Raw genomic sequence first — 22,273 nt, 5'->3', positions numbered from 1 at the left:
TCATTTGTGTCCCCTCATCCCTAATACATATTGTGCTCCACCTAAGCTCTTCCCTGAGAATAACATTGATCCCTTTTCCTCTGGACCTTTGTTACCATTGTCCCTCTGCCTAGAATTCCTTTCCCTCCTAATCTAACTATAAAAGGCCCAACCATCCTTATGTTCAATCCAATGGCACTCCATCATGCATCCTTCCCTAGAATATAAAGCTGGAAATAATTTCTTCATCTTCTGTATTGTTATGACAGAATATTTCTATCAGACCATCTATTAGTTCTGCCTTGTATTATAGTTGTTTATGCTCATTATTCTCTATAAAATAATAATCCACTTGCTTGCAGAAATTCTTTCATCTTTGACCTTCCTCAGTGCCTATCATAGAGCCTTCAACATAGTAATAATAATAATTAGCAATTATTGAGTGTTTACTATATGTTAAGCACCACATTTAAAGGTTTACATGAACTGTCTCATTTACTTCTCCCAATAACCATGTGAAGTAAATGCCATCATTAGTCTCATTTTACACACGAGGAATCTAAAACACAAAGAAGTTAAGAAACTTTCCTAACATAACACAGCTGGGGAGCTGGTCTCAGGGTTGCTGATACTTAAGTTTAAGCTCTTAGCCACAATGTTGCACTTCCTCCTAAGGACCATCTGAACATTTGAATTTATATCACTGTTATTAAAATCTGAAGGTAATTTTTATTTAAAAAACCATTAAATATTTGAATTTATAAGAATAGTTGTCCTCCTAGAAATAAAGCAAGAAGGAAACAGTAGATAAAAGGCTAAGATCATTCAGATTTCCCTCAGTAAAAAGTTAAATGAGCTTCATCAAATTATTTAAAATTTTTTATCTCCTCCCTCTGTGTAAAGAGTAAAGTATAAGTCCCCCTCCCTCCTAAAGGATTATATAAAGTGTTGTGTTGTTTATGAAACCTTTAAAATCCGTGGAAGTATAGAGAACAACATGAATCATTATTAGTTGGCTTAAATTTTATGAGACCTCTTGTGGGTTAGAAGGGCTGGAATCACCTCAGGATCCTGCCAATCTTGTGTGAGTGTGGACTTAATATGTTTTAGTTTTACTATCTCAAATGGGACATAGTCAATTACAGTAATGTCAATTCTGTGGGAGCCTAAAGATTAGTGTATAGGAATCCTTTTCATTCCTGAACCCCCAAGCTACTAGCTACTTTAAGAGATTTTCAAAAGGATACATAACCAACCACTCCTCAGAACAGGGCCTTCTGAAGCTTTTGGCCTGAGGAAAAGAAACCTAAGGAGTTAGATCACAGTTGGCCAGAGTTACTCTTGTATTTCACTTGGAGAAACTACAAGGAGATGATAGGTTAACAGCAAGGCTGGGCACAGCTTTGGGTTTACCTGAGAGGCTGTGTGGTGAAGTGTTAAAGCAGAAGATAGACACCTGACTTCTCACCTGGTCCACCACTGCTGTTTAATAGTTTGGTGACATTGCTTAACCTAGACTCCCTAAGCTGCACTTTTCTCCTGTGTCAAATGGGGATGATGATATGCATCCTAAAAGGTTGTTATGATGACTTAATAACACTGTTTGGCTTCCCAAACTTGAGTCACTTACATATCACCATATCAATCAGGGTAATGCTTTAAAATTTTATTTATTTTTAGAGAGAAGGAAAGGGAGGGAGAAAGAGAGGGAGAGAAACAACAATGTGTGGTTGCCTCTTGTGTGCCCCACACTGGGGACCTGGCCTGCAACCCAGGCATGTGCCCTGACTGGGAATTGAACCAGTGACCCTGTGGTTCACAGGCAGGCACTCAGTCCACTGAGCCACACCAGCCAGGACTAAGACAGGGTAGTTTTGAGGAATATTTAGTTAAGGAATCTGTTACAAAAATATGTGCAGAATTCAAGGAGACCAGCTGAGGGATAGTGCAGGACCTAAGGCTAGCTATTGCAGAGAGCTGTTATCACAACAGAGCTAAAAGGGGCAAGATGGGAACCCATGCACAGAACTGGGGAGCTGTTTAGAGAATGTGGCAAGATCATGGCCCAGTCAACCTTCAGGGACCCTTGCTGGAGAGGAAGCAGGATACTGAAAAAGTGTCCCAGCCTCACTTTCTTCCCCCACTATTTCCTGCTGGGGCTCCCCATGTGCTGAGCCCAGCCAGAAGCAAGGGAGCCCACGACATGAGCCATGAAGACCAGACTCCCAGGAAGGAAGAAGAGGGAAAGTAGGTGGGTGGGGAGTGGCAAATGGAACCAATCCAGCACACTACCTCTATTAGCATTTGCCTATTCTCCACTTAAAACAAATCCCCTATTAACTGAAATACATTTAGTTTTAAAAGGAGACTTCTTAAGTCTCATCCTAAGCAGTGATATCCATGGATGTGCTACTTTTTTCTCTATACACTCTGGAAAGCTTGGCCTCAGTTCAGCAGTTGGAACATAGTAAATACTCAAAAGAAGTAATCATCTCTGTTGCTGGATGTCACAGATGAACACCTTGTGCATAATGAAACTAACTTTTAAAAACACAAGTTACTATTAAAAATGCAATCTCTTCTCAATATGTTTTCTAACTGGAGATTGATAATTTATAGAAAAGATGATAAAAATGAGTTTTATGTATTTGTTTTATAACTGGCCTACATTAATGTATTTGATTATTTGGCCCATTGGTTTTTCATTAGCTTCTTTTGGCTTCTTTAGACAAACAACTAAATCATCTGGTAATGTTGACAAGTTATTCCACTTGATGGTATTTAACATCATATTACAGTGGCTAGAACCTACCGGGCAATATTGAACAACAATGGAACAAGAATGGTGATGTCAGGAGTTCTTTGTTTCTTCCTTACTTTAATAGAAATGCTTCTAATTCTTTTGTTGTTTGTTTGTTTATGAGAGATATCCTTTAACTTCGAAGTGTCCTTATATTCTTAGTTGACTAAGAATTACTATAGGAATGGGCATTATATCTTATCAAATTCCTCTTAGATGTCTGTTGAGACCTTACAATCCTGAAACAAACCCTGCTAGATTATGATGCATAATTCTTTCAGTGTATGGCTTTACTATTTTTTTTCTAGAAGAATTACATCTTGGTTAGATAAAATGATTGTGTGTGACTAAGTAGTTTTTAGGGTTTTTAAAAATTTTTTAATTTTTATTTTAATGATATATTTTATTGATTATGCTATTACAGTTGTCACATTTCCCCCCCTTTATTCCCTTCTGCCCTGCACAGCCCCTCCCACCCACATCCCCCAGCTGCCCCTGCTTTAGTTCATGTCCATGGGTCATACATATAAGTTCTTTGGCTTCTACATTTCCTATACTATCCTTAACCTCCCCCTGTCTATTTTCTACCTACCATCTATGCTACTTATTCTCTGTTCCTTTTCCCCCTCTCTCCTCCTCCCACTCCCCTGCTGATAACTCTCCATGTGATCTCCATTTCTGTGGTTCTGTTTCTGTTCTAGTTGTTTGCTTAGTTTGTTTTTGTTTTAGGTGTGGTTGTTAATAACTGTGAGTTTGTTGTTATTTTACTGTTCATATTTTTTATCGTTTTTCTTAGATAAATCCCTTTAACATTTCATATAATAATGGCTTGGTGATGATGAACTCCTTTAACTTGACCTTATCTGAGAAGCACTTTATCTGCCCTTCCATTCTAAATGAAAGCTTTGCTGGATAGAGCAATCTTGGATGTAGGTCCTTGCCTTTCATGACTTGGAATACTTCTTTCCAGCCCCTTCTTGCCTGTAAGGTCTCTTTTGAGAAATCAGCTGACAGTCTTATGGGAACTCCTTTGTAGGTAACTGTCTCCTTCTCTCTTGCTGCTTTTAAGATTCTCTCCTTATCTTTAATCTTGGGTAATGTAATTATGATGTGCCTTGGTGTGTTCCTCCTTTGGCCCAACTTCTTTGGGACTCTCTGAGCTTCCTGGAGGTCTCTTTCTTTTGCCAGATTGGGAAAGTTCTCCTTCATTATTTGTTCAAATAAGTGTTCATTTTCTTGCTCTTCCTCTTCTCCTTCTGGTACCCCTATGATTTGGATGTTGGAACGTTTAAAGGTGTCCTGGATGTTCCTAAGCCTCTCCTCAATTTTTTGAATTCTCATTTCTTCATCGTTTTCTGGTTGGATGTTCCTTTCTTCTTTCTGGTCCACACCCTTGATCTGAGTTCCAGTTTCCTTCCCATCACTGTTGGATCCCTGTGCATTTTCCTTCATTTTGCTTGGTGTAACCTTCATTTTTTCATCTAATTTAAGACCAAATTCAACCAATTCTGTGAGCATCCTGATCACCAGTGTTTTGAACTGTGCATCTGATAGGTTGGCTATCTCTTTGTTGCTTAGTTGTATTTATTCTGGAACTTTTATCTGTTTTTCTATTTGGGCCATTTTTTTTTTGTCTTGGCACACCTGAGCCATGAAAGGTTAAGTGCCTAAGGCAGGTTCTGCTGGAAGGACTGGTGCACCTGACTGACTTGGAACATGCAGGTAAAAATGCTGGAGTAACTCGTCCTAGTGTAAAAAGTCTACCTCCATCCACACAACTGCAGTTTCTTAGAAGAAAGTACGTTCTCGGTGGAAGGGATGGATCACAGTTCTCTCCTTTCCAAGTTTTCCGCCTTGTTTTTAGGGTTTTGAAGGACTAAAAAAGAAGTGCATAAAATTAAAATGCAAATTATTTATTCTGATAAAAATTGAATATTTAACAGTAAAAATGTATGTTGTATATACAATAATGTTTAAAATAATGTTGTATGAGATGTAACTGTAGTTGCAGGCTCCCAACAGTCTGTAGGCTACTGAGTATTTCTTTTACCTCCAGCTCCTTAGCACTTTCTCAAAGAATATGGAGATTGAGATGTGGAAGATTTTGAATATTAAAAACTGAAGATTTTGGATAGAATTCCAAGCTGAGATAAAGTTGAGCCTTGCATATCTTCCTACTTTTCTGGAACTAGATCCAGCATCAGACTTTTCTCTATTGTCTCTAGTTAGAATAGGTAAATTTATCCCAGTATGAGCAAGGACAACTATAATAATTAAGGAAGTGGCAAGCCAAAATGTAATATAAGAAAGCTGTATGTATGTTGTAAAGTGTACATGGTAGTGGGGATTACATGCATATGTATGAATGCAATACAAGCCAAGCTTGTATTCTATATAAATTCAGGCCACCATGTTGTCCCCCTCAGCTCAGTTCTGCATTCAGAAGAAACAAGACTACAACAATCCCCCCAAATTGAAAACCTATTTAAATTTTTCCTGTAGTATCGACAAAATATAAAGTACCAATTTATAACATAAAGCCAAGTTCCTCTTTGCTAATTTCATCACAACCCAACAGTTGCCCCTTCTTTTCCCTGTCTTTTGAAAGGTCCTTAGGCTTTCTGTCCTTTGCCATCTCTCACCTTCTAGATCCATTCTTTTCTCTGACTTTCTCAGTGTAAACCAGTTGAGTTCTTTCTGGTTCACTGCCTTAGCCATTGGCCAGATCTGCATGTCAAGGCCCAAGCACTGTCCTTAGCAAAACCCTTATCAGGCAGGATTTTTATTTTGTTTTCCTATAACACATGCAGAAACAAAATTTCCAGGCAATCTTTAGCTTCTGCTTACTCAGGACTTTAATTTTCCTCCTCCAGCAAATATTTCACCATGTTCTAATTTGACAGATTCAAATCCACCACCCCCACCAACTCAATTATAGAACAAATAATGAACAACAAAGCGGACAAAAGCAGGTAGATGAAGAGAGACCTGTGTAGATGAGAACCTGGAAAAGGAATTCTGAGTAATGGAGTGTTGAGTCTGTTGGCAAAATTATGGTCACAGAAAGTGCTGTCTCTTCTACTTGGCATGGTTCCCCTAAAGCTGAAGTTTCCCAACAAGTATTATTAAGGCCTCAAGAAAGAGGTACAGGAGGAACAAGGTGGCATTAATCTGTCTTTCTGCTTCTTAAAGCTGGAGAGTTTTCAAGGGCTGAGATGCATCTAGATGGAGGAGGGCCCTGCCTGCCTGGGCAGTTTCCATCCCAGCCCTTGCCCTCTGCCATCATCCTCTCAGTCTCTAAAGCCCAAACACCCACCCCCCAGCAGAGTGAGGAACCTATTTTTAAAAGACCAGGCATACTCTGAATGAATAATGACTTCTCTTTTTCTCCACCCGGTGCCAATCAGTGACTCATCAACCATTTTCTAAATGACTATGTTTTCATTCCCCAGTTTCCTTCGCACTGCGATATTAGAGAAGATTAAATGCAGCCCCTAACTGCCTCCCTCTACTTTTCTGCCTCTTGTTTTAGAGATGGTAATACCCCCAAAATAGAAGCATTTCTTTGAATGCTGATCATTTAGTGACAAGTGAAAACACACACACACAGCTGTGGTGTTAGGGAAAAAGATCTGTACAACTTCCAGGAGTATGTTGGTGAAAAGGGAAGTTGAATCTTGGACTACAAAAAATGTGATATCTCTACTGGACCCCATTCCCTCCCCCCATCTCTCCCCTAATTTCCTGGCAGAGACCATTTATTAAGGACCCCTGACTACACTTTGTATGTCACTTTCTACTCTGTGCTATTCTCTGACTGCCAAAGGTTTCTTTTCCTTTATGGGCACTTCCATTCTGCCCAACTCCCACCCCTGGAACCTTTTCCTACCCCCTCACTGTATCTTTTTCTAGTTCCCTGAGGTCCTCCTAACAGCCATAGGGAAAACTATTTCTTGCTAGGATCTTGTCTTCCTACTATTCCTGGACATGACTATTTCCAATATGAGGCAGTCTTTCACCTCAAGAGCAAAGAGAAAGTTTGGATGGTGAACATAAACCCATCATCATTTGAAGAATAATTATACAAGCCTATCCTGTGGCTAATGGGCTTGTGGTCTTGTTTTCTTGACAAAAACAAACAAATAAACAAACAAACCACACCAAAACAACTCCTTAGATGTCCCTCCTCTATTGTACTAGATATCTTTTATTGGCCCTTCTCTACCCTTCTCCAACCTGTTCTGTGGCTGGGGTGCTTGATCTATGTACATTATGTCAACAGGGTCCCATTGCCCATAAGCTTCCAGTTGGGTTCAAACTGGAAAGAGTTCTGGAAGTAAATCAGAGGGTAGGAGGACAGTAAGGTCCAGATACATATAATGCTCAGTTCCCTATTTGGGTTGACTCTTTCTGTTGACCTAAGGTCATTGCTTCTTTCAAGGAAGACTACATTCCTTTCTCCTTCTGGTAACTTCTCTCTATCCTCATCCCTTTAGGCCTAGGGGTGGTAACAGCTCTGCTACTGCTTGTCCTGAGTTCTTGCATTTTCCCACTAGCTGACATTGTATAATTAGTGCCTTTGTAAAAGAATCCTCTTCAAATCATCATTTGAATGTGCCAACTGTTTCCTGTTGAGACACTGTCTGGTCCTATCTCCCTCTCTTCTCCACTCCCACCCTACCCTTTGACCATAATTTGCTCTGATTTTTCTCTCACCCCATGCAGCATATTCTGACATGATGCATGGCAGACCTTTCAAAACACCTGCTGACCCTTTGGGAAACAGCTCCAAAGGGACTACAGTAAAAGGAATGTGCTTTTCTGGAGCAAGAAGCACTGGAGCAATAAACACAGCTCCTAGGAGTCTTCAGACTTATGGTCTAAGTGTAATGCTCATGAGCTCTGGTGGTCAACATATACTTGCTAGGAAGAAAGGCTAAGGATAGATTTGAAGCTGGATTATTGACTATGCCCTCAAACTCTTCACATTGCCACTTACTTGTTCTGAGCTTATGGGGCGTCTTACTTGGTGAACCATTCTCAGATCATTTAAGGCCACAGGGTATCTATAGAAACTAAATCTCAATAATCATAATCATCATAGTGGCTGCCCAATTACTGACTGCCAGCTCTGAAGCAGGCACTGTGCCTGGTGTTTTGCCTCTGTAAATCAAAGGGAAGTTTTCCTCTGATTCTTAAGTCTTGTTTCTCCATAGACTTTTGGGAAGAGTATGGGATTGAATCCCAGTCCATTCTGAAGTTGTCTACCTGCATCCCTGGGCTTTTCTGCGTCATGTATTACTCCTGACTCCACCAGGGGGCTCTATAAACTTCATGGTGGGTGCAGGTCTGGAATGTGGGAGGACCTGATCCTGGGTAAATTGCTCTTCTCTATGCAAGGATCTCTGGGAGCTTCAGGGCTAATTGGAATTCTCAACTTTCACTTTCCTCCCTAACACAGCCAGACAGTTATGCAGATCTGTAAGTGTGTGTTCAAAATTTGAGGAAAATCAAAAGAGAAAACCACATGTGTAGGAAAGAATGTGAAACCTCATTAACTCTCAAGGAGTTTAAACTCGCACAGGGGGACTTTTAGAGGCACACTGCACTTCCCGTCCTTGCTCCCCTGCCCTCAAGTTGTCTCTTCTCTGTGGAATCCATTCCTTCTTCCACCTCTGCCTTTTGTCTCTTGGAAATGTTCATTCGCTGGAGCTCTTCTTACCCAGGATACATCCTTTCCCCACCAAAAGGACATATCCTCCAGTGTGAGTTAGTCAACAAGTACCTCTGCAGTCTCCAGGGGTAGTATTCTATCCACTCTCCTTCATGATCTGTATGCCTAGGTGGGGGCAGATGCATCCCTTACTCTTTAGATTGTCCAATGGTAGCTGTGGAACTCTCTCTCTCTCTCTCTCTCTCTCTCTCTCTCTCTCTCTCTCTCTCTCTCTCTCTCTCTCTATCACACACACACACACACACACGTCTCCCAAGGATAAGTATGAATTCTCGGAGACAACATAGTCTACTCCCAGAGGGAAGAAGGGATCTCTTTCCCTGAGTGCCTCCATGATTTGCACAGCTCCCTCTCCCACTGTGGACTTGGTACCTCACACCGTGATACAATCACAATCAGTTCTCTATTCATTTTCCCTTTCCAAGCTTTGGGTCTATGGAAACAGACCCTTTAGCAGCCTTCCCTTTAGCTACATAAAGACAGCCCAGGTATTTAAATGACCACTTTGAGAGCCATTGCATTTTTTAAAAGCTAAGGTCCCCACTCTGCCCTGATGCCTTTTGGGGGTAAGGGTTGGTTTCATATGCAATTTCATATGCCTTAGCTCTAGACCTTCACAGGCCTATAGGGTGGCTGAGGGTCTTTTCTCACATTCTTTGTCCTAGTGAATCTCCCATCAATCTCGGGACCTAGGAGTTGACCTTCCCTGCCTTTTTCTCTCATGCATGTATTGCATGTATCAACTTGTCCCAGATATGTTGTCTCCTTTGCTTTTCCTGGAACCTATCTATCAAAACTGCATCTGACTCCATGTATAGTAGCTGACCCAAAGAGGGAGTTATCTTTTCTCACAGCATAAGAAGTCTGGAAGAGGAGGGACTCCATGTCTAGGGCAGTTGTCTTCTCTCTTATATTCCAGGAACTTTATCCCTTTGCATGAGAGTTCCATCCTCATGCATGTCACAGGCATAAGACTACCCTTTCATCTCAACCTTGAGTCCATTCTCCAGGGCCAAAGAAGAAGGAAGAAACAGAAGGAGACAGCACCTGTGCCAGGACAGCAAAAACATTCCTAGAAATCCACATAGATATCTTTATTCAGAACTACATCATGTAGTTCTGAATTCAACCCTTGCATTCAACCCTGAATGCAAGGGAATATAGGATGGTGAGCAGATTGACTGGTGCTATTGCCATCTGAAACAAAATCAAGATTCCGTTAGAAAAGAAGAAAGGGTAAACAAATGACAGTGTCTGCCCCTGTAGCAAAACTACATAAAGATGTACAGGTGGTTCAAGTGAAGACGCTGTATCCCAAGAGCAAAAAAAAAAAAAAAGATTAAAATGGAAAATAATTTTGAAAACTCAAATCCATGTTTTTCACTCTCCCCATCCTTTTATTATGACTTTCCTAGCAACCAGGGGTGAGGTTCTTCCTGAAGTCAGTAGAAAATACTTTAGATATGTTGAAACATGGTCAAAATGAGCTCTGGCTGGTGTGGCTCAATGGATTAAGCACCGGCCTATGAACCAAAGAGTTGCTGGTTTGTTTCCCAGTCAGGGTACATACCTGGGTTGTGGGCCAGGTCAGGTCTCCAGTGGGAAGTGCATGGGGGGTGGCCACACATTGATGTTTCTCTCCTTCTCTTTCTCCCTCCCTTTCCCTCTGTCTAAAATAAATAAATAAAATCTTAAAAAACAACAACAACAAAAGAAACATGGTCAAAATGAGCCTGTAATGCAAGTGCTTAATTACCATTTTTTCAATAAAATTCTTGGAACGCTGTTTATTTTTGTCTTAGTGGCCTGATATTCCATCTGTACACTAATGAGTGTCTAGGATGGTCACCTTTTAAATTCTTTTTTTCTTAAGTAGAAAATTCAAACTTCTGCAACGTTTCTGCTAGTGTTGCTGTTACTATAGGAGACTCCTAGGTGCTATCGTTCCTCATGGTGAACCTTGTATTTCTCCATGGAGAAGCTTTCATTATTTCCAGACTTTTATTGAATACATTACAAGGCCATTGAGACAGGATGAGAAACAAAAATGTCTACTTTGCACACTTGGCTGTTATTCCCAGATCTTTACAATTGAGGTGGAAAAAAGAAAGTACCTTCAGAAAAATAATTTAAGAGGCATGGCTGGTTGGTTTTCTCATGTTTGATCCCAGGAGCTCTGTAGTTCATATGCAAATATGAAAAGGGCCACATAAATAAATTTCAATGACATTTTTTATTTAAAAATCTCCCACTGACAAAGTCACCTTTCCCACCAAGGGTCATCTTGGCACACAATTTAAAGGCTGTCCTGACCAGTAAAGGGCTTTTGTGTTAAAAATTCTGGATTTTCATTTACAGAGTTCTTTTTCTAAGTGGCCGTGCTGGATTTGAATTAGTGCATTGACCTTTTTGTGCCTGTGTGTTCCACATTCATAAAAAAAATGGCTGTAGTTTTTGGTTGTATTGATGTAGAGACACTGAGTTAAATATCTTAACCCCTAAATACTAACCTCACACCAACAACATCATTTTCCAGAGCAAGACATCATTTCTGCAAGTAGATTCTTAGTCAAGTTGATCAGAAAGGTGTAGCAGTTCCTTCCAAAGAACCAGACTCTCTCCCACTATTGTCTAATTGACTCGATATTGTTTTGCTTGTTTGTTTGTTATAGTTCATCTAACACAATATCATATGTTATTATCTCAGTGAGCCTCCCATGAGGATGTCAACTTGTTCTACACCCACATAATATATTTTATTCTCTGATTTTCTTATTAGATTTACTAACATGTCGTTGTTATACCATTACGATTTGACAGCTTGGGAAGAAGAAAGAACAAGCTATTATACAACTCGGCAAAGCCAACAGGGTTGCAGGGAAATCATTGAGCTTTAGGAAGTTTTAACTTTCTTGCACCGAATTTCTTATCATTTATACAAAGTTTGCATTCTTCTGGGTGCCCCTGATCTTGTAAAGGAAATGGAGTAAAGGGAAGGGGAGACTAGGAAGAGACACAAATCAGACTGAGCCATAGCCAATTCCAGTGCCTGCATTCACATCAGTGATTAATCAAACTAATGGGGAATTCTAATTCTGTGCTTTGCTACCCTTAAGCCCTGTAATTGCGGTGTCTCTGAACCCAAAGGAAGCACGTTGTGCTCTGCATGCCCAGACGCATAGCTTTTAAATCTTCATAACTCTGTAATTACTACAGCGCTTTCCTTCAAATCTGGCTCAATTTCACTTCCTTAATGTATATTACAATCTTGATAAGGTTTGAAGTTTGCTGCTTCTGCTGTTCACAAGGACCCAATCCCAGAATGATAATGTGAATTGTAGATTTTTTTTCCCTCAAGTTCCTCTAAAAAAGAGCTGATTTATTTCAGGACCACCACAGTCAAAAGCACTTTCTCTGGGTCAAGGCCAGTGCTGGGTGTTTTCATCACACAAGGGTGCTTGGAGAACAAATTCTGAACAGTTGAAAAAAAAGAGACGTTGCGGGGGGAGCTTATGAACCCTTGGGGAGTGGCTGTTTAGCTTTATTAGCGCCATGTGCTCTAGAGACTGTGGTTCATTTTACCCAATTGAAGACTTTTCTTTATAGTAAATATATTAAAAATCCACTTCATCTTTATAAACTGAGCCCTGCCAAAGAGTGAAAATTACAAGTCAGCTTAAAAAAAAGCAACATAATTTCCACATTCTTTCTTCTACTAACTGGTTTTCAGGATTTTTCAAAGACTTGTTGGAAATGCCATTTAATGATTCTAGTCAATAACATATCTCTTGCAGCTGGTTGTGGGGTCTCCATTTTCACCAGTTTATTTTACTTTTAACCATGTGGTGATGCTTGGTCTCGGCTTTTAGTCTTTCCATTTCTAGGCTGTAAGAACCAGTACTGAAGCCTGAGTTGTTTTCAGAACCACTGCTTTAGTCTACAACCCTCCCCCCATCCCAGTCAGTGTTAATCTTCCTGGAATTCTGAATAGCACTTAATTCTTCTCTATTATTTGTTTACATGTCTATCTCCTCTCCTAGATTCCATCCTTTGGGAGCCATGTTTATATCTTCTTTGCTTTATATGCCTGGCAGCTAACAGAGGCCTGAGCACCCAATAAATGTTTGTACTCAGTAAATAAAGCTTCCGGTAAATGTTTGTTGCGGAAGCAGAGGAAGGAATAAGTGAATGAAACACCCTTGTTGTTTGCTATCACCATCTGCTTTAACTCTGTCAGTTATTTTGATGTATTTGCAGTTCTGACTAGATCCAGATTTGGCATGTTTAAAATTATATTCAGTTGTAAAATGTGAGGCGTGGATTTTTGAAGATAAGAAAGAAGTCTAAATTTCTCCCATTGGAAACAATATGAGTAATCAACAGTTCTTTGGAAAGAAGATAAAAAGGCTGGTTGAAATGGTCTTTGCATTCACAGTCTTTGGAATTTTGGGAGAACATTTAATAGCATTATTTTTTTTTCTGCCTATGTTTCCCTGTCAGTAAAATGCAGAAAGGAACCTCTGTCCTTAATATTTCATAGACTAAATGAGGACTTTTGCAGAACAAAAGCACAGACTAAAACAAAGGGAAACTTTCAGTAGTGGTATATAGTCTTTTCCCCCCATAAAACCATACGCATGATTGTTGTCAATATGCATGTGCCTGGACTGATGTGTACTGCAGCTTCATATTTTGAGATACTAATGAATCTTTCCTGTGATGTTTCCTGGGAACACTGGTACAGAAAGCCAAATTTAAGGTTCTCAAACTGGAATACAAGGGACTTCTGAATTTCAAAAACTAAGCCATGAAGGCTTTGAACATAATATTTATGCCGTGAACCATAGATCTGGAAGAATGCATGTTCCCTACAACAAGATGGCATACAACTATGGGCTACTGGCCTCCTCCTAGTAACCAGCACAGCTAAAGGAGAAAGGGGGCTGGTGAATCTCGGAGCTCAGAAACTCAGATCAAACTTCAAACTTGGGAGAACCAAGTTCAAACTTCTAACATCAAACTTGGGAGAACCTCCTGGGGAGCATGAGGTGGTGGTCTCCTGTTGTGGGGGGAGAGAGGGGTAAGTAACATCTTCTGCAGTCCTTCCATTGGCTATGATAAACCTTCTTCCCATGTGTCTCACAGCTCTCTCATCTTTAGCTTTTATTTTGCCCTAAAGGTGTTTTCCTGTGCTATTACTTTATTTGTGGGTTCATGTTGAGTATAGGATAACCATGAGCTCCAAGAAGTTTTCTGCTTGAATAAGAACCATATGACTTTCCAAGTTTCTCAAAAATGGAACGAACCTCTCCCTCCTCATACAGCCATTGCTACCCACTCTCAAATCTGCTCTTCTTCCTTGGGCAAGTATAAGGCACCTCTATTATAAGATATTACGTTTTGTGGACAAACCATGTTCATTTATATTTAAATTGTTGCTTTTTACTAATGTGAACTTGGTATATTTTTCTATCTGTGAAATGGTTTGGGTAACTTAGATTAGGATGGAATACTCATATTTAATCCAATGTAATTACTGAAAATATTTTTACTTAACAGCTTTTACTTTGTGGCAGGGCCTTTAGGACTGAATTAAAATGATTAAGTGGGGAATAGGTGCAATTGGGTGGAAGGAGACTTCAGTCACCATTATTAGATGATTATGTTAACAAGCCCATGTGTTTCCTGGAATTTCTTAGACAAAATAAATATTTTTAAGTAGAAATAATTATGATGCAGCATCAATGCTGGCATATTTGAAACACAACAGACATTTTGGTGAATAATCTTTCAAGAGTCTCCGCTTTGTTTCTTGTGAGATTCTAGAGAAAACTTGAATATCCTTCTGTGGACATAGGAGGCTAAGGATGGAGGTGGCTTATGGTGTTTTGTATGCCAATCCTTTTCTTTAACAAAGACCTTGTTCCTACTGGGCTGCGGCAGGCACTAGTGTAACTATGGGGCGTGGTGACACAGACAGGATATTTCATTCATTTTACAATGGCATAAGGTTTATACTGACTGAACATTAGAGTTTATGGGGAAACTGCTGGCCTTTGAGCTGCATGAATGACCGCTGGGGATTAGGCAGTGGGGTCATTTTTCAATGCTGCCTTTCCTTTCTATTTTGGCTATAAGCTCATGGTAATAAATATGTGTACATGGGTGTGGGGGTATATGATCAGGAGAGATCAACACATGTAAGTAGGTATAAAATCTGGCTTCAGATATCAACTTTGATGTCATCAGAACTTTTTGTGGGAAAACTCAGAGTAAAATAGTGCAATTGAGGATTTGAATAAGAAAGGCACAACTCCAGGAAAGTGGTGGTGGGAAAATGGAGACAACTGTATTTGAACATCAATTAAAAAAGGGGGAAAAAACCAAAAAAAAAAAAAAAAGAAAGGCACAACTCCTAGATGTATGGAAGACTCATTGGCATTAAGATTTTGTACACCTGAATTATATAATGTTATTAACTGATATTACACCAATAAATTTAATTTAAAAAAGGAAAAAAACATACATCACATCATGATTACATGTGGTTGCTACAATTTGATTTCAGTTCTACAAAGTAGGAACCAAACTAAAATACTTGTGTGGCTGTGGGGTGTGCGTGTGTGTTGCAGGGGCAGGGTAAGCCACATAAGAGGGGCTTGAAGTGGGAATGAGTACAGTGAAGCCAGGAAGTTGTCCTGAAGCTACCCTTGCATAGCTAACATGTAGTTCTTATTAAAATGGTGTTGTGGATGTATAACAATCACATTTTTAAAGGTGCCTTTAGTCACACCTTATAGAGGACTGAGAAAATATCAACCAATCATATCAATGTAAGTGTTTATTTCTATTAGTTTTATTTTTGGTGACTCTGAAGTCATCCTTTAGGAGTGAGAATTCACCACCACTCAGCCCATGTCAGGGTTCAGCTGGGCCCACTCCACTAGGCCCCTTGAATGCTATTAATAGGACGGTGCTGGGTAAGGGGGAGTGAGAGGCAGGGCAGACTTTCCACAAGGCTTGCTAACTGGATGCCTTTAATACCCTTTGTTTTTCTTTACCTCAATATGTTTAGGGAGGAGTGTGTGGCTGGCCACCTAGCAGAACTCATGTTCAGAATTTTGAACATATGAAAAAGTCAAGCTACCTGCCACTACCCCACTGCCCAGTTCCCTCTGGTAAAAAAAAAAAAAAAAAAAAAAAGTCAAGTTAAATTTGAAAATAGCCAGCTCTAAGCTTTTTTAATTTGTGAGATAAAGAACAACTCCCAAAAGACCCTTTTCCAAAATATTCTTTCTTTCACTTTTTATAGGGAATCCAAGCCAAATTTAAAATTCCAAGAAATGTATGATGAATCCCAATGTATCCTTTACTTAGACTCATTATTTTGCACATTTTGCTATATTTTCTTTTTTCTTTCTCTTCATACATATACATTATTGTTATCATTTATATTCTTGTTGTTGGTACTGAACCATTTATGTGTACTTACAGATATCATGGCCCTTTACCCCCAAATCCCCAGCCTGGATCTTTTATGAACAAGGACATTCCCTTGCCAAAAAAGTTTCTTCTTTAGGTAGAGTAAGAGAAGGGTCTGTTGAAACCTTTATAACCAAAGTGTGGGCCAGTCCAAAGTGCTGATTGTGGGGCCCTGTTCAGGCTCCTGCTAAGGCGGAAAGTGAGAGGAGACACCAGCGAAGGTCTGGAGGACTTTATTGTTGCCATAAAACATTTTTTCCATGTTCTCTTTAGACACATGAAATGAAGGCTGCATTCCCAAGATCTGGCTTGTGGCTTTAAAATAAAGAAAAAATATTTTTACAGTATTCTTTTTGGAGGGATGAAAGCATGTATTTTATTAACATTTCCCAAACTCTAAAAAAAAAAGGTTTTAGGCTGACAGCATCTAGCCTGCTACAATCGAAATACATGGCTCTTTAGAAATTATGCCTTTCAGTTAACCGAAGGGGAAAACTTTCCTCTATGAATCATCTCTCTAATGGAGAAATTTAAAATCCCTGTGAATGATCAGCACAGTACAAAGGTAATCCTGCGTATCTCACCTAACGTGTCAATGAGTTTTGCAAGCAGTTTTCTGATTTGCTCATTGGTGGTTTGGGTCTCATTCATGATATTCTGTAGAGACTTGGCCCAGTGCAGGAAGCCGAGTGATACCTGGGAAAGGGGTATAAACAGCATGCTGGCTATTCTGGTCGTGCTGTGGTTCGCCTACGTCCAGTCACCCTCCCCAGCTGTCTCACTGCGCTCATAGAGCCCGGGGCACTTATAGGGGGAGCCCGATTTTCCCCGCTAAGAACCCAAAAGACTTGTTCAGGGCTGGAATTCGGAGAAGCAACTTGCTTCAACACGCCAGATCTGCCGGGTCCCCAATACCCCACCCCTCTGCCTCTGTGCTTGCTACCCACACCCCTAACCCCAACTTGAGGATTCTCCGCCCCGCCACGCTGACAGTCTCAGCCCTAACCCCTTAGATGTGAGGAAGTGTTTTTGCGTTGGAACGCACAGGGTGAGGCCACCAGTGACTCCCAGCGGCCGTACAGGGCGCTGCGCCCCTCGCCCTGGTCTCCCCCCTCCCTGCGTCGGCCCCGCCGCCCCCGCGCCGCCTCCTGCGCCCGGGCTGGAGGCGGATTCCTCTCTCCGGGTTTTCAAAGCGCCTTTCTGAAACCTCCTCCCGGCCCAGAGAGGGAAAGAGCCTGGGCGCAATCGCTCCCCGGAGCGGCCGAAGGGCGCGCGGGGAGAGGCCTGCGCTGGGGTACTTTCAAACTGAGGCGCGCGCACACACTCACACCCACCCACCCAGACACACACGCACGCACACACACACACACACACACACACACGCCCATTTATATAGGCGGCGGCGGCAGCAGCAGCGGCCGGGGCGGCTGCGGCGAGCGCTGGAATGATGGAGCTGAGCCAGCCGACCTGGGTTGGAAGCAAGTGAGCAGAGCCCAGGCGCACCCCACGATTTCTGTGCCCCGCGCTTATCATCTTCCCCAGGGAACCGTGCACCCGGAGGAGGACCAGGAAGACTGATTTGCTAGGGGTAGGGCGGGGAAGAGGAGGAGGCCAGGTGAACGGAAGAGACCCCTGCGTATCCGGAGTGCCCCAGCGTGCCTTTGCCCGACTTCTGCCCCCTCTCCGCCCAGGTGGGCGCGCCCGGTTCCCAGCTAGCAAGGGGCGCTTTGAGGAGATCAGAAAGTCGCGGCCCGGCTGCGCGGGATGCCTTTCCCTAAGCGGATCGTGGAGCCGCAGTGGCTGTGCCGGCAGCGGCGCCCACCGCCCGGCCCGGCAGAGGACACCAACGGAGGCATAGCTGAACCGCCGCCACCCCTGCAGCCGCCCAGCGGACGGGACGAGGCCGTGGAGACCGGGCCGGAGGATCCTCCCCGTGCGCTCCGTGCGCCCCCTGCGCCTCCTGGGCCGCCGCCCGCGTTGCCCCTTCAGACCGATCAGGCACAGCCACAACACGGAGAGGCGCCCGCGGCGGGCGAGGAGAGCGCGGCAGGGGTCCCAGAGGCGGTGTCCGCGGCTGGCGAGGCGTCCTCGGCGGCGGCTGCGGCAGTGCTGCTCATGCTGGACCTGTGCGCGGTCAGCAACGCCGCGCTGGCTCGCGTCCTACGGCAGCTCTCGGACGTGGCCCGGCACGCGTGCAGTCTGTTCCAGGAGCTCGAGAGCGACATCCAGCTGACCCACCGCCGTGTCTGGGCGCTGCAGGGCAAGCTCGGCGGCGTGCAGCGCGTCCTCGGCACGCTGGACCCCAAGCAGGAGGCAGTGCGTGAGTATCCGCGCCGCCCGCCCGGCGCTCCGCTCGTGCGCCGCACCCTCAGCCCTCCGCAGTCGCCGCAATCCCAGCCCCGCGGCGCCGCGCCCACTGCAGATTGCAACTTACCCTTGCTTTCCCACCCCTCCCTTCCCCTGGGGCCCACCCCAATCCTCCCGGTGCAGAGAGTTCCAACTGGACTCTCATACAAGGATGCAAATGTGGAGGGGAGAAAGTTAAAGGGGCGGCCTCGGAACTTGCAGGCAGCTGTGGGCTGAAAAGGAGCGTTCATGACGACACAGAGGCAGAGGGGTCTGTCATTCACCTGTGGGGCTCACCTTCCCTATTCCTCCCTCTCCATCCATGGGCATGAGAGGGGTTTGGTGCAACTTCTGTGGTTTCCAGCTGCCCAGCTCTGAGCCTGATAGTTCGACACCCGTCACTCGTGATTGGGGGCTCAAGAAGTAGTGAGTGTCTTTTTAGGGCTTCTGCTTCGCTGTGGCAGTTTTGTCACTCTTACCGTGACCTGAAGGGCTGTGCAGAGCCCCGAACTTATACCTTGAGCTCTTGGGAGACGTAGCAAGGCTCCTCCTAGAGTGAACTCCTCTAAGAGCTCTGCTCCAACCTTGTGGCCCAGAGGAGCCTCGAGGAGGGGTGTGGAGGGAGGAGCGTCCAGGGCCCTGGGGAGATCACTGGACATCTTTTTTGCTCTCAACAAGCCCAGGGTTCCCACTAAATAGCTCTTGGTGCCTTCTGCCCTCCGAGGATCCCAGAAGTGTTCCCACCTCGTACCGTCTCCCAAATCCACCCGTGTATGGAAGACCCCTGAGCATCTTTGTTGCCCATTAACTTCACTCTTGAGACACCTTAGGGCTCCCAATAAATGTCATTCTGTGTCATCTGCCCTCTGAGAGACGCTCAGGAGGCTCCCCTGGCGCACCGTTGGTAAAATCAGAGCGCGGCAGAATCCTTTAGGAATGAGCCAAAGGTGGGCGGGGGCACTAGGCCTTCGCTCCGGTTGTTAGGTGCCTAGTTCAGCTGCAACGCTCCAGCGAAGGTGATGTCAGCGGCTCTGACTTACATAAGAAGCTTCCCCGTTGCTGCAGCAGCTGCGCGGGTGCGCGGTGGCCCGGGGCGCGCGGGGCGGGGACACTGTCGCGGTGTCCTTTCCGGGAACCTCTGCCCTGCAACCCAGCTCACTCATTGCCCTCACTCCAAAAACGAAAGAAAGAAAAAGAAACCCCTTTGAACCCCGCCCCGGGAATTCGCTGCTTTTCTGCAATAACAACAATAATAACCGTAATGAATAAATGATGTGCGCGATCGGTTTTCGCTGCTATAAAAGACCCTGAGTTGGGTTAATGACTGGTTGTTTAAAAGGGCAATTCCGGGGATGAGTTCTGGAAAGAATTAGGACTGCCGTAGGCCAAGTCGTATTTTACTTTTGGGACTTGAAATGAGCGCTTTAATCCTGCCTTTTTTTTTTTTTTTTTTTAACCTTAAACCACACAGCAGGGACAGGCCCTTCACTTTCAACAGCGCTGATATCTGGGGAGTGCGGTTGGGGTGAGTGGTGATTTCACTTCAAAAGAACTGGAGGGAAGTTTTGCAGACTGTTGAGTGGTGCATACATTTCCCGTGTGTGTGTGTGTGTGTGTGTGTGTGTGTGTGTGTGTGTGTGTGTGTGTGAGAGAGAGAGAGAGAGAGAGAGAGAGAGAGAGAGAGAGAGAGAGAGAGACGCAACTCTTTAAATTAGATTTCACACAAGTGAAACTCAGTGCTGGAGCAGATTGTGTGCTCTTTTTTCTCCCTCTTTCTCCCCTCCTTCTTTAGAGACAGCAGTGGGCACTTTACGTACATGGAATTTGACAGTCCTTTCAAGTCCTTTTAACTGTTTGGAGTACAAACTAATGGTTAATGGAGAAAAAAAGAGAAAATCCTTAACGTGTGCATACAGCTGATGATGAATATATACTCTGTATTTATAGATCAATAAATAAGTCCAGGGATGGACTTTAAAATATATATTTTTAATTTTTCTGAAATGTTATCTTTACACTTTGGGTCCAGACCTCCCTCTTTTTTTTGTCCATATGAACTTAGGATGTCATTGTTCTTGTTTGATGTGATGGAAGGCATTACCTTTGGAAGGAAAGGCACAATAGTATCTGTCTCAGTTGGAGTTTCACAGCAGGTAGAGGCAGAGACAAGGGTTTCTGTGTAAGTGGTTTATTTCAGAGGCATCCCAGGAAGCACAGGGAGGGAGTACAGAAGTGGAATAGCATAGGGAGGAAAGTTCATGCACAGTGTGAGTTTGGATAACACTGTGGGCAAACTAGGTTCAATTCAGCACACATCTCAGAAATGTTCCACTGAGGAGTGAGGAAGCTGGAGTATTCTATCTACCAACTCCACCACTGATGGAAACTAGGACCTGGAGTATGAATTCCCTGGCTCACAGAGGGGGCCTACCCTATGTTAGGGCTCAGCATGGTCCCAGGCCAGGTATAGAGATGCAAAAAGCTTAGGCTTTATACAGGAATGTCTGCAGGGGTCCTGTGAGGAGGGTCTATAGGTAGAATACCAGTGGCATCTGCTACATCATGCATCTCCCTTTAGTCTTCCTCAAGGCCTAGGGGAGTTTCAAAGAGAGTGACCCACATTGCCTTTCTTCTCCCTTTGAAGGTGTCTGGGTGCCTACATATCCCCTGTATAGCCTTTCTACCAGGATCACCATGCCATATGCAGTCTTCTGTGTTGCTTAATCCTTGGACAGCTGCTTCCCATTGCCCTAAGACAGACTGGGGGCAGGGGAGCAGTTTGCAGGGGTGACAATGATCTGACATATACTTTAGTAACATCACTCTGGAGACAAGTCTGAAGGCTGGTAAACCAGTTACACAGTGTGACTCATGATGGTGGCTAGGACTAGGGAGGTAGCTATGTAGACAGTGAGAAGTGGTGGGATTCTGAATTCATTTTGAAAATAGAATTGACAGTATATACTTATTGGATTGGGCACAGAGTATGAGAAGAAAAGAAATGTGTATGGATGATTACTTTTTTTTATTTAAACAACTTGTAGAAAGAAGTAGTATTTCCAGAAATGGGTACATCTAGTGGAAGAGTGGGTATTTTATTGTGAAGATAGAATCAATAGTTTTCTATTTGCACCATGTTAAGTTGAGACTTAGATCATTAGATGTGTGAGTGTGCAACTGGAGAGGCCCAGGCTGGAGAGGTAAATGGGAGACAAAAGCATAGAGATGGTATGCAAGTCCTAGAAGCTAGGAACAACATAGGTAAGTGAAGAAAAGGGGGCTGGAACTTAGCTTATGGCAGTCCAACTTCAGAAGTTTAGTAGAGGAGGAGAAAGACTGACAAACAACAGCCAGCAAGCTACAAGGAAAATCGGGAGATTATGGTCTCAGAGAAACCAGGAGAAGGTGTTTCAAGAATGGAGAAATCAAGTTGGTCAGATGGTTCTAAGAGTAAGATGAACACTGAAAGCAGACTGTTCAGTTTGGTATCTTGTTAGCAATTAATGGCCCTGATAGGTGCCATTTAAGAGGAGGAGTGGATATGAAAGCCAAATAAGAGGGAATGAAGAGAGAACAGGGTGGGTGGAAGAGGAGATAGCAACCACAGATGACTCTTATAAGGAGTTTGCTCTGAAGGACAGTGGAGAAATGGAACAGTAGCTGGAGGGGAATACAAGATCAAGGGAGATTTTTCTTAAAAAAGTATTGATGTATAGGCACATTTAGATTCCACAGAGGAGGAAATTGATAATGCTGGAGAAAGAACTGTATAATTATGGAAGAACTTGAGAAGCTGAGAGGGGAAGGGATCAAAGCACCCTTCCATCCATAGTAGTGGAGGAAAGATAGAGGATATGGGCAGACAGGCAGGTAGGGTGGTGAATTGATGGTGGTAAGATGCAGTTTTCTTATACAATTACATCTATTTTTTC

At 43.2% G+C, this 22,273-nt stretch overlaps 1 protein-coding gene across 2 annotated transcripts in view; it reads left to right on the top strand.

The window, feature by feature from the left end:
• The first annotated feature begins 17,180 nt into the window (after nt 1-17,180).
• NHS (NHS actin remodeling regulator) overlaps nt 17,181-22,273 on the top strand; it is a 350,827-nt gene continuing 345,734 nt past the window's right edge. For both annotated transcript variants that reach the window (XM_045856123.1, XM_045856122.1), the window contains exon 1: nt 17,181-18,315. In XM_045856123.1, the coding sequence (XP_045712079.1) occupies nt 17,760-18,315 (556 nt within the window). In that variant the 5' untranslated portion in view covers nt 17,181-17,759. The remainder of the gene's footprint in view (nt 18,316-22,273) is intronic.

This window comes from Phyllostomus hastatus, unplaced genomic scaffold, assembly GCF_019186645.2.
Source record: "Phyllostomus hastatus isolate PE091 unplaced genomic scaffold, TTU_PhHast_1.1 phas_scaffold_12, whole genome shotgun sequence".
Classification (NCBI taxonomy): Eukaryota; Metazoa; Chordata; class Mammalia; order Chiroptera; family Phyllostomidae; genus Phyllostomus; species Phyllostomus hastatus.
The sequence above is the reverse complement of the archived record's forward strand: the minus strand, read 5'-3'. Positions and strand labels throughout refer to the sequence as shown.